We start from the raw sequence: 15738 nt of genomic DNA, 5'->3' as shown, positions 1-15738 counted from the left end.
TATACACTGAGTGGACTAGATATTACTCTAACTGAGCAGTGTAGCCTACAGGTTATACACTGAGTGGACTAGATATTACTCTAACTGAGCAGTGTAGTCTACAGGTTATACACTGAGTGGACTAGATATTACTCTAACTGAGCAGTGTAGCCTACAGGTTATACACTGAGTGGACTAGATATTACTCTAACTGAGCAGTGTAGCCTACAGGTTATACACTGAGTGGACTAGATATTACTCTAACTGAGCAGTGTAGCCTACAGGTTATACACTGAGTGGACTAGATATTACTCTAACTGAGCAGTGTAGTCTACAGGTTATACACTGAGTGGACTAGATATTACTCTAACTGAGCAGTGTAGCCTACAGGTTATACACTGAGTGGACTAGATATTACTCTAACTGAGCAGTGTAGTCTACAGGTTATACACTGAGTGGACTAGATATTACTCTAACTGAGCAGTGTAGCCTACAGGTTATACACTGAGTGGACTAGATATTACTCTAACTGAGCAGTGTAGCCTACAGGTTATACACTGAGTGGACTAGATATTACTCTAACTGAACAGTGTAGCCTACAGGTTATACACTGAGTGGACTAGATATTACTCTAACTGAACAGTGTAGCCTACAGGTTATACACTGAGTGGACTAGATATTACTCTAACTGAGCAGTGTAGCCTACAGGTTATACACTGAGTGGACTAGATATTACTCTAACTGAACAGTGTAGCCTACAGGTTATACACTGAGTGGACTAGATATTACTCTAACTGAACAGTGTAGCCTACAGGTTATACACTGAGTGGACAAAATAGAATTACCCCCCCCCCATTTGTCCTCAGAACCGCCTCAATTCATCGGGTCATGGATTCTACAAGGTGTTGAAAGTGTTCCACAGGGATTCTGGCCCATGTTGACTCCAATGCTTCCCACAGTTGTCAAGTTGGCTGGATGTCCTTTGGGTGGTGGAACATGAGCGTGAAAAACCCAGCAGCGTTGCAGTTCATGACACAAACCGGTGTGCCTGGCACCTACTACCATACCTCGTTCAAAGGCACTTAAATCTTTTGTCTTGCTCATTCACCCTCTGCATGACACACATACACAATCCATGTCTCAATTGTCTCCAGGCTTAAAATCCTTCTTTAACCTGTCCCCTCCCCTTCATCTGCAAGTGACATCAATAAGGTATCATAGCTTTCACCTGGATTCACCTGGTCAGTCTGTCATGGAAAGAGCAGGTGTTCATAATGTTTTGTACACTTAGTGTAAATTGCACAATAATTATACATTTATGTATTTTGTTATATAGCCTATTGTTTTCTCTTTATTCAACCTGCCATCTACCCACCTGGGGACTGAGGGTTATGAGAGAACCCCCACATCACTAGCTTCTCTTTATTCAACCTGCCATCTACCCACCTGGGGACTGAGGGTTATGAGAGAACCCCCACATCACTAGCTTCTCTTTATACAACCTGCCATCTACCCACCTGGGGACTGAGGGTTATGAGAGAACCCCCACATCACTAGCTTCTCTTTATTCAACCTGCCATCTAACCACCTGGGGACTGAGGGTTATGAGAGAACCCCCACATCACTAGCTTCTCTTTATACAACCTGCCATCTACCCACCTGGGGACTGAGGGTTATGAGAGAACCCCCACATCACTAGCTTCTCTTTATTCAACCTGCCATCTACCCACCTGGGGACTGAGGGTTATGAGAGAACCCCCACATCACTAGCTTCTCTTTATTCAAACTGCCATCTACCCACCTGGGGACTGAGGGTTATGAGAGAACCCCCACATCACTAGCTTCTCTTTATACAACCTGCCATCTACCCACCTGGGGACTGAGGGTTATGAGAGAACCCCCACATCACTAGCTTCTCTTTATACAACCTGCCATCTACCCACCTGGGGACTGAGGGTTATGAGAGAACCCCCACATCACTAGCTTCTCTTTATACAACCTGCCATCTACCCACCTGGGGACTGAGGGTTATGAGAGAACCCCCACATCACTAGCTTCTCTTTATACAACCTGCCATCTACCCACCTGGGGACTGAGGGTTATGAGAGAACCCCCACATCACTAGCTTCTCTTTATTCAACCTGCCATCTACCCACCTGGGGACTGAGGGTTATGAGAGAACCCCCACATCACTAGCTTCTCTTTATACAACCTGCCATCTACCCACCTGGGGACTGAGGGTTATGAGAGAACCCCCACATCACTAGCTTCTCTTTATTCAACCTGCCATCTACCCACCTGGGGACTGAGGGTTATGAGAGAACCCCCACATCACTAGCTTGCGTGTTCTGCAGCCTTGTAAAGATAAGGAGGGGATGACTGGGAGGCTGGTTGGCATTTATTGTCATGAATCTTGTTCTGGAGACAGTTCAGCAAAGTGGTCACAAGCTGGAACAGCCACAAAGTAATAAAATCTGATATTAATCCTAACCTCAACACTTAACCACACTGCTCATCCTTCACTTAAATTAAGACCATAAAACAACATTATTTTCCACAGCCATTTTATATAGCCGATATAGCCACTTTGACTTTGCAGCTGGCATATCTAGAGGAAATCACGCAGTTCTGCCTCCAGGTCAAGATTCATGACAAACATCAACCTGCGACTGAGAGAGGCAATGTAAAATCAATAACGAAACTGTTTTCACAATTAACAGACTTTTTCTTGTTTCAAGTATGTTTTATTATGAAAAGTACAATATATCCTTGTATACTTGTACAACTATGTATCGTATGTCCATATATAATTATACAATTTGTTATTCAACATAAAAGACATACAACAAATGATCACATTGGTATTTTAACGGTGTTATTGTAAGAGTTGAAATGTTTAAACAGAGGATCCATCTAAAACAGTATAAAACAAGATGATAAACAGAGGATCCATCTAAAACAGTATAAAACAAGATGATAAACAGAGGATCCATCTAAAACAGAATAAAACAAGATGATAAACAGAGGATCCATCTAAAACAGTATAAAACAAGATGATAAACAGAGGATCCATCTAAAACAGTATAAAACAAGATGATAAACAGAGGATCCATCTAAAACAGTATAAAACAAGATGATAAACAGAGGATCCATCTAAAACAGTATAAAACAAGATGATAAACAGAGGATCCATCTAAAACAGTATAAAACAAGATGATAAACAGAGGATCCATCTAAAACAGTATAAAACAAGATGATAAACAGAGGATCCATCTAAAACAGTATAAAACAAGATGATAAACAGAGGATCCATCTAAAACAGTATAAAACAAGATGATAAACAGAGGATCCATCTAAAACAGTATAAAACAAGATGATAAACAGAGGATACATCTAAAACAGTATAAAACAAGATGATAAACAGAGGATCCATCTAAAACAGTATAAAACAAGATGATAAACAGAGGATCCATCTAAAACAGTATAAAACAAGATGATAAACAGAGGATCCATCTAAAACAGTATAAAACAAGTGCAGTATGTTCTGAGAATGTTACTTTAACGTCAACTCATAACGTCACACTATAACTTCATGGGAGTCTTGTGGAAAGACTGCATGTTGTTTTGGGTGGATTGAGTGACTTCAACATTTGCAGAATATTCCTGTAATATTTTCACCTCGTCAGACGCCAACAGTCTAGTCGGCTGCAGACATTCATAAAGAGTTCAAGTGGTTTATTTGCCATTTGCAGGTATTAAAAGTAATACATACATTGTGATTCCTTGTTGGAGCTCTCTCACATATAGGACAGTACATACCAGAGGAGGCTGCTGAGGGGAGGACGGCTCATAATAATGTCTGGAACAGAGTGAATGAAATGGAACACATGGAAACCACGTGTTTGATACCATTCCACTTATTCCCCTCCAGCCATTACAAGCCTGTCCTCCCCAATTAAGGTCCACCAACCTTCATGGAGAGTTTTTCAGGTTTTGAAGTGATATCTGTGTTTGTGGGCCACTTAGTGCTGGAATGAGGTGTCTGTTTGTTCCCAATCAGAAATGATGGTCCTCATTTGAAGGTCCTGTGTCAAGGTCCTCACAATTATAGGATGATGCGTGTGTGTGTGTGTGTGTGTCCAGTGTGTGTCCAGTGTGTGTGTGTGTGTGTGTCCAGTGTGTGTCCAGTGTGTGTGTGTGTCCTGTGTGTCCAGTGTGTGTGTGTGTGTGTATGTGTGTGTATGTGTACAGTATATGTGTGTCCCGTGTGTGTGTGTGTTTGTGTTCAGTGTGTGTGTGTCCAGTGTGTGTGTACAGTGTGTGTTTGTCCAGTGTGTGTCCAGCGTATGTGTGTGTGTGTCAAGCGTGTGTGTGTGTGTCCAGTGTGTGTATCCTGTGTGTGTGTGTGTGTCCCGTGTGTGTGTGTCCCTTGTGTGTGTGTCCTGTGTGTGTGTGTGTGTCCCGTGTGTGTGTGTCCCTTGTGTGTGTGTGTTTGTGTTCAGTGTGTGTATGTGTCCAGTGTGTGTGTGTGTGTGTGTGTGTGTGTGTGTGTGTCCAGTGTGTGTCTGTGTGTGTCCAGTGTGTGTCCAGTGTGTGTCTGTGTGTGTCCAGTGTGTGTCTGTGTGTGTGTGTACTGTGTATGTGTGTGTGTCCTGTGTGTGTGTGTGTGTGTGTGCCCAGTGTGTTTGTGTGCCCAGTGTGTGTGTGTACAGTGTGTGTGTCCAGTGTGTGTGTGTGTGTGTGTCCAGTGCGTGTGTGTGTGTCCAGTGAATGTGTATCACTGACATAGGAACACTGAGTCGCCATCAAACCAAACCCCAAACCCTGGATAGAGGGGCTCAGTGAATGTCGAGGTGAATGTGATCAGGTGGGTCAGTATGTCAGAGGAGGCTCTATAGAAGGACAGAGTGCCTGCTGGCCAGTCCAGATACACTCCTACTCTGTGGGAGCTGGAGGGGCGGACGTCTATGGTAGTCCGATTATTATTGTGACAGGCAATGTAACTGTTGTCAGAGCAGAACAGACTCCAGGACTTGTCATTGTGTCCAAGCCAACAGTCATTAAACCTTCCTCTCCTGCTGATTCCTTTATATGTCACTCCTATATCAGCCCAACTCCTACTCCACTCTACCTCCCAGTAACAGCGCCCAGTCAGACCCTCTGTACACAGCACCTGATCCCAGCCCTCAAATCTCTCTGGGTGATCAGGATATGGCTGCTTCTCTCTCCTCCATGTTACCTTCCTGTTCTCCTCAGACAGAGAGAGGAGTCTGTTTACTGTGTTTAGGTCCAGTGTGAGATCACAGACATCTGATGGATGAAACCAGACACACTATTAGAAATCATCATCATTCACATTAGAATGTTAACTCACTTTTCACTAATTCATTTAATGTAGATGTTTCTAGGTATCAAAAGGAGAAGTTTAAGTAACTTTAGACTTGTGTGTGTGTGTGTGTGTGTGTGCGTGTGTATGGGTGTGTGTGTGTGTTTGTGGGTGTGTTTAATTAATGGGAATAAGTGTGTTTTATATTACCATACAGTATAACATATGATCATTCAACAAGTCTCAAGTTACCTTAACTTCTCCTTTTGATACGTAGAAACATACTGTATGGTAATATAAAACACACTTATTCCCCTTAATTAAACACACCCACAAACACACACACACACCCATACACACACACACACACACACACACACACACACACACACACACTTGTACGCATGCATGAACACACACCCTGGACACACACACACACACACAGACAAACATTGTCAAAGCAACTCTTTGTAAACTTTGGTGTCCCTGATTTCTGCTTCTGTAGAACTACAGCTGATATTTAATATGACCAAGTTAGTAATGATGGTGGTCTTTGACTTTGACTTAACTTGAATTAAGACTTATTCCTAGTTATATTCTTCACAGCAGTCAACACTCACATTTTCTAAGCCCAGGTTTCATTGTGTACTCTCCACCATGTTCCACACTGTAGTGGTAAGCAGAAGAACAGACAGTCATTGAGGGATACACCTGAACACACACACACACACACACACACACACACACACACACACACACACACACACACACACACACACACACACACACACACACACACACACACAGTGTTTGTGTCCAGTGTGTGTGTGTGTCCAGTATGTGTGTCATGTATGTGTCCTGTGTGTGTGTGTGTGTGTGTGTGTGTGTGTGTGTGTGTGTGTGTGTGTGTGTGTGTGTGTGTGTGTGTGTGTGTGTGTGTATGTGTGTGTGTGTGTGTGTGTGTGTGTGTGTGTGTGTGTGTGTGTGTGTGTGAGTTCAGGTGTGTGTGTGTGTGTGTGTGTGTGTGTGTGTGTGTGTGTGTGTGTGTGTATGTCCTGTGTGTGTGTGTCTGTGTGTGGGTGTGCCCAGTGTGTGTACTGTACACACACACAGGACTTCACCAATAACACAGACTACAACAAAACATGCTAACCTCTCAACATTACCAATAACAGAGACTACAAAAACTGTTGAATGTATTGCCTGATGAATGGATTGGTCTTTGCACCTTAGTTAGAGCAATTAAATAGGTTACTATTATTAAATCACCCCATGATGACTATGTTAAACCTAGAGTTAAAAGGGCTTATGAAAAGGATCCTGAGGTATACCTTGATGCAATTGGACAGCATAGAGGTGTACCTCGGGATTTCAAGGCCAGAGATGAGGTTAAATCAGGATTTGAATCTATATTTTTGTGGATAACACCAAATAAGAACTTAGAGTGGATTAATTATATATACTACAACCAACAGAGATTCATTAACTATACTGACTCGGCTCTAACGGCGTTGGGGGAACAGGTACAGGCTACCAGTAACATGACATGGCAAAATAGACAGTCTCTCAATTGGCTCTTAGCGGAGAAGGGTGGGGTTTGTGTTATGTTCGGGGATGACTGTTGCACTTTTATTCCCAATAACACTGCACCTAATGGATCCTTTGCTATTGCTATGGCCAAACTTAAAGGACTACGAGCAGAAGTAAAGGCTAATGCTGGGTTTGACTCTCATGTTTGGGATTGGTTGGATCTAGCATTGGGAAAGTGGGGAGCCATGTTTGCTAGGATGGCCATCATGTTGGGAGGAGGGTTGTTGGCTTTGGGTATTGTATTTTGTTGTGTTTTACCCCTGGTAAAGTCATTTTTGGTTCAGACAACAGTTAAACAGATGTCTGTAAGGAGATCTGACCCTCCTGTGGTGATTGATCCTGTACCTGGAAGCCCAGGCCATTATACCAATAAATATGGAAAGCCTTGCAATGCGGTTGGTGGACCTCTGGACTGCTCCTTTGGTAACCCTAACTGTCTCTATGAAGTGATTGGGGGGGGGGGGTGGTCATGCGTGTCACGGTTTCCCTGTATATGTTCAATTACCCAGTTCAGATGAATGTTTACTCATACATGTCCACAAAAAGTGTCATTTGTGTCACAATTGCAAGTGGTGTACAAAAATTCATGAGGATGGTCATAACCATCACCCAGAACCTTTTTTCTGTGCCTAGTGTCAAAGAGGAGATTGTCTTATATGTAAGGATGAGGACTGTGCTCTTATGTAATGGGGTTTAGGCATGTCTATTTTGCCTAATGCTTTGTGTTCTTTGTATGTCTGTTTGAATTTTAGATATATATCGATGAATATATATATTTTCTTTTAATTTAAGTTAGTTATTCTAAAAATAGGATCATTTTAAAAACTTGTTAGGTAACAGAGGGTATTCCAGTGTCTACGGACCATGTCTTTAATCTTCTAACAAAGGTTGGTATCATTGATATACTTTGTTAGAGAGGTGTCTGCAAGGGAGGATCATGTTGAAATGCTCGATTTTAGAATGAGGTTGTATCAATTTTATTTTTTGAAACCTGGAGGGGGTGGAGACAAACAGAGAACACAGGTATAAATACACAGGGGATAATGGGGAAGATGGGCGACACCTGGAGGGGGTGGAGACAATCACAAAGACAAGGGATTTATACATGATTTAATATCAAACCCTGTTATTGTCAATCGTTACTGTATTTGGAACTTATTAATAGGCATTTATCACAGTCATTTTTTCATTTAACCTTTTGAGATAGGAAAACCGTTATTTTATTTTAGTTATTCATTTGAATGTGTTTTTATGACAGAATATTAAAATGTAGGTGACGTTTTAGTTATGAATATAAACTGGTAATAATCTAGTGGCCAATCTTCACTGTAAAAGACCCAACATGTTTCTGATCAGATTTCAGTTTGACTTGGATGTAAATTTGATGTGGTTGAAATACTATCAGCTTTTATGATGCTGATAAAGATGCACCTTAACAGACGGACTCTAACTGAGCAGTGTAGCCTACAGGTTATACACTGAGTGGACTAGATATTACTCTAACTGAGCAGTGTAGCCTACAGGTTATACACTGAGTGGACTAGATATTACTCTAACTGAGCAGTGTAGCCTACAGGTTATACACTGAGTGGACTAGATATTACTCTAACTGAGCAGTGTAGCCTACAGGTTATACACTGAGTGGACTAGATATTACTCTAACTGAGCAGTGTAGCCTACAGGTTATACACTGAGTGGACTAGATATTACTCTGACTGAGCAGTGTAGTCTACAGGTTACACACTGAGTGGACTAGATATTACTCTAACTGAGCAGTGTAGTCTACAGATTATACACTGAGTGGACTAGATATTACTCTAACTGAGCAGTGTAGCCTATAGGTTATACACTGAGTGGACTAGATATTACTATAACTGAGCAGTGTAGTCTACAGGTTACACACTGAGTGGACTAGATATTACTCTAACTGAGCAGTGTAGTCTACAGATTATACACTGAGTGGACTAGATATTACTCTAACTGAGCAGTGTAGCCTATAGGTTATACACTGAGTGGACTAGATATTACTATAACTGAGCAGTGTAGCCTACAGGTTATACACTGAGTGGACTAGATATTACTCTAACTGAGCAGTGTAGTCTACAGATTATACACTGAGTGGACTAGATATTACTCTAACTGAGCAGTGTAGCCTATAGGTTATACACTGAGTGGACTAGATATTACTCTAACTGAGCAGTGTAGCCTACAGGTTATACACTGAGTGGACTAGATATTACTCTAACTGAGCAGTGTAGTCTATAGGTTATACACTGAGTGGACTAGATATTACTCTAACTGAGCAGTGTAGCCTACAGGTAATACACTGAGTGGACTAGATATTACTCTAACTGAGCAGTGTAGTCTACAGGTTATACACTGAGTGGACTAGATATTACTCTAACTGAGCAGTGTAGTCTACAGGTTATACACTGAGTGGACTAGATATTAAGGACACCTTCCTAACATTGAGTCATCCCCCTCCCATTTGTCCTCAGAACAGCCTCAATTCATCGGGTCATGGATTCTACAAGGTGTTGAACGCGTTCCACAGGGATGCTGGCCCATGTTGACTCCAACACTCCAATGTGTCCAGTTGGCTGGATGTCCTTTGGATTGTGAAACATGAGCGTGAAAAACCCAGCAGCGTTGCAGTTCTTGACACAAACCGGTGTGCATGGCACCTACTACCATACCCATTTTAAATGTTCTTAAAAATGTTGTTTTGCTCATTCCCCCTCTTAATAGCACACAGACACAATCCATGTCTCAATTGTCTCCAGGCTTAAAATCCTTCTTTAACCTGTCCCGTCCCCTTCATTTACAAGTGACATCAATAAGGGATCATATCTTTCACCTGGATTCACCTGGTCAGTTTGTCATGGACAGAAAGGAGTCCTTAATGTTTTGTGTAAATGGCACAATAATTATACATTTATGGATTGTTTTATGTAGCCTATTGTTTTCTCTTTATTCAACCTGCCATCTACCCACCTGGTGACTGAGGGTTATGAGAGAACCCCCACATCACTAGCTTCTCTCTATTCAACCTGCCATCTACCCACCTGGTGACTGAGGGTTATGAGAGAACCCCCACATCACTAGCTTCTCTTTATACAACCTGCCATCTACCCACCTGGGGACTGAGGGTTATGAGAGAACCCCCACATCACTAGCTTCTCTTTATTCAACCTGCCATCTACCCACCTGGGGACTGAGGGTTATGAGAGAACCCCCACATCACTAGCTTCTCTTTATACAACCTGCCATCTACCCACCTGGGGACTGAGGGTTATGAGAGAACCCCCACATCACTAGCTTCTCTTTATACAACCTGCCATCTACCCACCTGGGGACTGGGGGTTATGAGAGAACCCCACATCACTAGCTTCTCTTTATTCAACCTGCCATCTACCCACCTGGGGACTGAGGGTTATGAGAGAACCCCCACATCACTAGCTTCTCTTTATACAACCTGCCATCTACCCACCTGGGGACTGAGGGTTATGAGAGAACCCCCACATCACTAGCTTCTCTTTATTCAACCTGCCATCTACCCACCTGGGGACTGAGGGTTATGAGAGAACCCCCACATCACTAGCTTCTCTTTATACAACCTGCCATCTACCCACCTGGGGACTGAGGGTTATGAGAGAACCCCCACATCACTAGCTTCTCTTTATTCAACCTGCCATCTACCCACCTGGGGACTGAGGGTTATGAGAGAACCCCCACATCACTAGCTTCTCTTTATACAACCTGCCATCTACCCACCTGGGGACTGAGGGTTATGAGAGAACCCCCACATCACTAGCTTCTCTTTATACAACCTGCCATCTACCCACCTGGGGACTGAGGGTTATGAGAGAACCCCCACATCACTAGCTTCTCTTTATACAACCTGCCATCTACCCACCTGGGGACTGAGGGTTATGAGAGAACCCCCACATCACTAGCTTCTCTTTATACAACCTGCCATCTACCCACCTGGGGACTGAGGGTTATGAGAGAACCCCCACATCACTAGCTTCTCTTTATACAACCTGCCATCTACCCACCTGGGGACTGAGGGTTATGAGAGAACCCCCACATCACTAGCTTGTATGTTCTGCAGCCTTGTAAAGATAAGGAGGGGATGACTGGGAGGCAGGTTGGCATTTATTGTCATGAATCTTGTTCTGGAGGCAGTTCAGCAAAGTGGTCACTAGCTGGCACAGGCACAAAGTAATACAATCTGATTTTAATCCTAACCTCAACCCCAACCACACTGCTAATCCTTCCCTTAAATTAAGACCATAAAACAAGATTATTTTCCACAGACAATTTTGACTTTGCAGCTGGCATATCTTGATGATATCGCACAGTTCTGCCTCCAGGTCAAGATTCAACACATCAACCTGTGACTGGCAGAGGCAACGTAAAATCTATAATGAAAAAAAAAATCGAAATTGTTTTCACAATTAAAATGCTTTTTTCTTGTTTTAAGTATGTTTTATTATGAAAAGTACAATATATCCTTGTATACTTGTACAACTACGGAGCGTATGTCCATATATAATTGTACAATTTGTTAATCAACATAAAAGACATACAAAAAATTATCACATTGGTATTTTAACGGTGAGTTTAAATGTTTAAACAGATGATCCATCTAAAACAGTATAAAACAAGGTGATAAACAGAGGATCCATCTAAAACAGTATAAAACAAGGTGATAAACAGAGGATCCATCTAAAACAGTATAAAACAAGATGATAAACAGAGGATCCATCTAAAACAGTATAAAACAAGATGATAAACAGAGGATCCATCTAAAACAGTATAAAACAAGATGATAAACAGAGGATCCATCTAAAACAGTATAAAACAAGATGATAAACAGAGGATCCATCTAAAACAGTATAAAACAAGATGATAAACAGAGGATACATCTAAAACAGTATAAAACAAGATGATAAACAGAGGATCCATCTAAAACAGTATAAAACAAGATGATAAACAGAGGATCCATCTAAAACAGTATAAAACAAGATGATAAACAGAGGATACATCTAAAACAGTATAAAACAAGATGATAAACAGAGGATCCATCTAAAACAGTATTAAACAAGATGATAAACAGAGGATCCATCTAAAACAAGATGATAAACAGAGGATCCATCTAAAACAGTATAAAACAAGATGATAAACAGAGGACCCATCTAAAACAGTATAAAACAAGATGATAAACAGAGGATCCATCTAAAACAGTATAAAACAAGATGATAAACAGAGGATCCATCTAAAACAGTATAAAACAAGATGATAAACAGAGGATCCATCTAAAACAGTATAAAACAAGATGATAAACAGAGGATACATCTAAAACAGTATAAAACAAGATGATAAACAGAGGATCCATCTAAAACAGTATAAAACAAGATGATAAACAGAGGATCCATCTAAAACAGTATAAAACAAGATGATAAACAGAGGATCCATCTAAAACAGTATAAAACAAGATGATAAACAGAGGATCCATCTAAAACAGTATAAAACAAGATGATAAACAGAGGATCCATCTAAAACAGTATAAAACAAGATGATAAACAGAGGATCCATCTAAAACAGTATAAAACAAGATGATAAACAGAGGATCCATCTAAAACAGTATAAAACAAGATGATAAACAGAGGATCCATCTAAAACAGTATAAAACAAGATGATAAACAGAGGGTCCATCTAAAACAGTATAAAACAAGATGATAAACAGAGGATCCATCTAAAACAGTATAAAACAAGATGATAAACAGAGGATCCATCTAAAACAGTATAAAACAAGATGATAAACAGAGGATCCATCTAAAACAGTATAAAACAAGATGATAAATAGAGGATCCATCTAAAACAGTATAAAACAAGATGATAAACAGAGGATCCATCTAAAACAGTATAAAACAAGATGATAAACAGAGGATCCATCTAAAACAGTATAAAACAAGATGATAAACAGAGGATCCATCTAAAACAGTATAAAACAAGATGATAAATAGAGGATCCATCTAAAACAGTATAAAACAAGATGATAAACAGAGGATCCATCTAAAACAGTATAAAACAAGATGATAAACAGAGGATACATCTAAAACAGTATAAAACAAGATGATAAACAGAGGATCCATCTAAAACAAGATGATAAACAGAGGATCCATCTAAAACAGTATAAAACAAGATGATAAACAGAGGATCCATCTAAAACAGTATAAAACAAGATGATAAACAGAGGATCCATCTAAAACAGTATAAAACAAGATGATAAACAGAGGATCCATCTAAAACAGTATAAAACAAGATGATAAACAGAGGATCCATCTAAAACAGTATAAAACAAGATGATAAACAGAGGATCCATCTAAAACAGTATAAAACAAGATGATAAACAGAGGATCCATCTAAAACAGTATAAAACAAGATGATAAACAGAGGATCCATCTAAAACAGTATAAAACAAGATGATAAACAGAGGATCATCTAAAACAGTATAAAACAAGATGATAAACAGAGGATCCATCTAAAACAGTATAAAACAAGATGATAAACAGAGGATCCATCTAAAACAGTATAAAACAAGATGATAAACAGAGGATCCATCTAAAACAAGATGATAAACAGAGGATCCATCTAAAACAGTATAAAACAAGATGATAAACAGAGGATCCATCTAAAACAAGATGATAAACAGAGGATCCATCTAAAACAGTATAAAACAAGATGATAAACAGAGGATCCATCTAAAACAGTATAAAACAAGATGATAAACAGAGGATCCATCTAAAACAGTATAAAACAAGATGATAAACAGAGGATCCATCTAAAACAGTATAAAACAAGATGATAAACAGAGGATCCATCTAAAACAAGATGATAAACAGAGGACACATCTAAAACAGTATAAAACAAGATGATAAACAGAGGATACATCTAAAACAAGATGATAAACAGAGGATCCATCTAAAACAGTAAAAACAAGATGATAAACAGAGGATCCATCTAAAACAGTATAAAACAAGATGATAAACAGAGGATCCATCTAAAACAGTATAAAACAAGATGATAAACAGAGGATCCATCTAAAACAGTATAAAACAAGATGATAAACAGAGGATCCATCTAAAACAGTATAAAACAAGATGATAAACAGAGGACCCATCTAAAACAGTATAAAACAAGATGATAAACAGAGGATCCATCTAAAACAGTATAAAACAAGATGATAAACAGAGGATCCATCTAAAACAGTATAAAACAAGATGATAAACAGAGGATCCATCTAAAACAGTATAAAACAAGATGATAAACAGAGGATCCATCTAAAACAGTATAAAACAAGATGATAAACAGAGGATCCATCTAAAACAGTATAAAACAAGATGATAAACAGAGGATACATCTAAAACAGTATAAAACAAGATGATAAACAGAGGATCCATCTAAAACAATATAAAACAAGATGATAAACAGAGGATCCATCTAAAACAGTATAAAACAAGATGATAAACAGAGGATCCATCTAAAACAGTATAAAACAAGATGATAAACAGAGGATCCATCTAAAACAGTATAAAACAAGATGATAAACAGAGGATCCATCTAAAACAGTATAAAACAAGATGATAAACAGAGGATCCATCTAAAACAGTATAAAACAAGATGATAAACAGAGGATCCATCTAAAACAGTATAAAACAAGATGATAAACAGAGGATCCATCTAAAACAGTATAAAACAAGATGATAAACAGAGGATCCATCTAAAACAGTATAAAACAAGATGATAAACAGAGGATACATCTAAAACAGTATAAAACAAGATGATAAACAGAGGATCCATCTAAAACAGTATAAAACAAGTTGATAAACAGAGGATCCCTCTAAAACAGTATAAAACAAGATGATAAACAGAGGATCCATCTAAAACAGTATAAAACAAGATGATAAACAGAGGATACATCTAAAACAGTATAAAACAAGATGATAAACAGAGGATCCATCTAAAACAGTATAAAACAAGATGATAAACAGAGGATCCATCTAAAACAGTATAAAACAAGATGATAAACAGAGGATCCATCTAAAACAGTATAAAACAAGTGCAGTATGTTCTGAGAATGTTACTTTAACGTCAACTCATAACGTCACACTATAACTTCATGGGAGTCTTGTGGAAAGACTGCATGTTGTTTTGGGTGGATTGAGTGACGTCTTCATCAACATTTGCAGAATGTTCCTGTAATACAATGTTCCTGTCATCTACAAAATAGCTTCCAACACTCTACTCAGCAAACTGGATGCAGTTTATCACAGTGCCATTCGTTTTGTTACTAAAGCACCTTATACGACCCACCACTGCGACCTGTATGCCCTAGTCGGCTGGCCCTCGCTACATGTTCGTCGTCAGACCCACTGGCTCCAGGTCATCTACAAGGCTATGCTAGGTAAAGTGCCGCCTTATCTCAGTTCACTGGTCACGATGGCTACACCCACCCGCAGCACGCGCTCCAGCAGGTGTATCTCACTGATCATCCCTAAAGCTAAAACCTCATTTGGACGCCTTTCCTTCCAGTTCTCTGCTGCCTGCGACTGGAACGAATTGCAAAAATCTCTGAAGTTGGAGACTTTTATCTCCCTCAACAACTTTAAAAATCTGCTATCCGAGCAGCTAACCGATCGCTGCAGCTGTACATAGTCCATCTGTAAACTACCCACCCAATTTACCTACCTCACCCCCCATACTGCTTTTATTTATTTACTTTTCTGCTCTTTTGCACACCAGTATCTCTTCTTGCACATGATCATCTGATGATT

The 15738-nt window shown here is 39.8% G+C and overlaps 1 protein-coding gene and 1 long non-coding RNA gene across 3 annotated transcripts in view; one reads left to right on the top strand and one right to left on the bottom strand.

Moving 5' to 3' along the window:
* The window catches only part of LOC139569930 (uncharacterized), an 823452-nt gene that overhangs the window by 694718 nt on the left and 112996 nt on the right, over positions 1-15738 (top strand). The window lies entirely within an intron of this gene.
* LOC139539804 (stonustoxin subunit beta-like) lies at positions 3664-10987 on the bottom strand. The gene is made up of 2 exons (XM_071343113.1): positions 10954-10987; positions 3664-5289 (listed from the first exon to the last, which is right to left on the bottom strand). Exons 1-2 carry the CDS (start codon positions 10985-10987, stop codon positions 4757-4759), a joined length of 567 nt encoding a protein of 188 aa, XP_071199214.1. The 3' UTR covers positions 3664-4756.

The sequence above is a fragment of the Salvelinus alpinus genome, chromosome 1 (genome assembly GCF_045679555.1).
Source record: "Salvelinus alpinus chromosome 1, SLU_Salpinus.1, whole genome shotgun sequence".
Lineage (NCBI taxonomy): Eukaryota > Metazoa > Chordata > Actinopteri > Salmoniformes > Salmonidae > Salvelinus > Salvelinus alpinus.
This window is presented reverse-complemented; position numbering and strand designations above follow the sequence as displayed.

Coding starts and splice junctions, on each gene's coding strand:
- LOC139539804 (XM_071343113.1), bottom strand. CDS start 10,987: ATGTGGGGGTTCTCTCATAACCCTCAGTCCCCAG. Junction 5,290..10,953: donor TCATAACCCTCAGTCCCCAG/GTGGGTAGATGG, acceptor TTCATCCATCAG/ATGTCTGTGATCTCACACTG.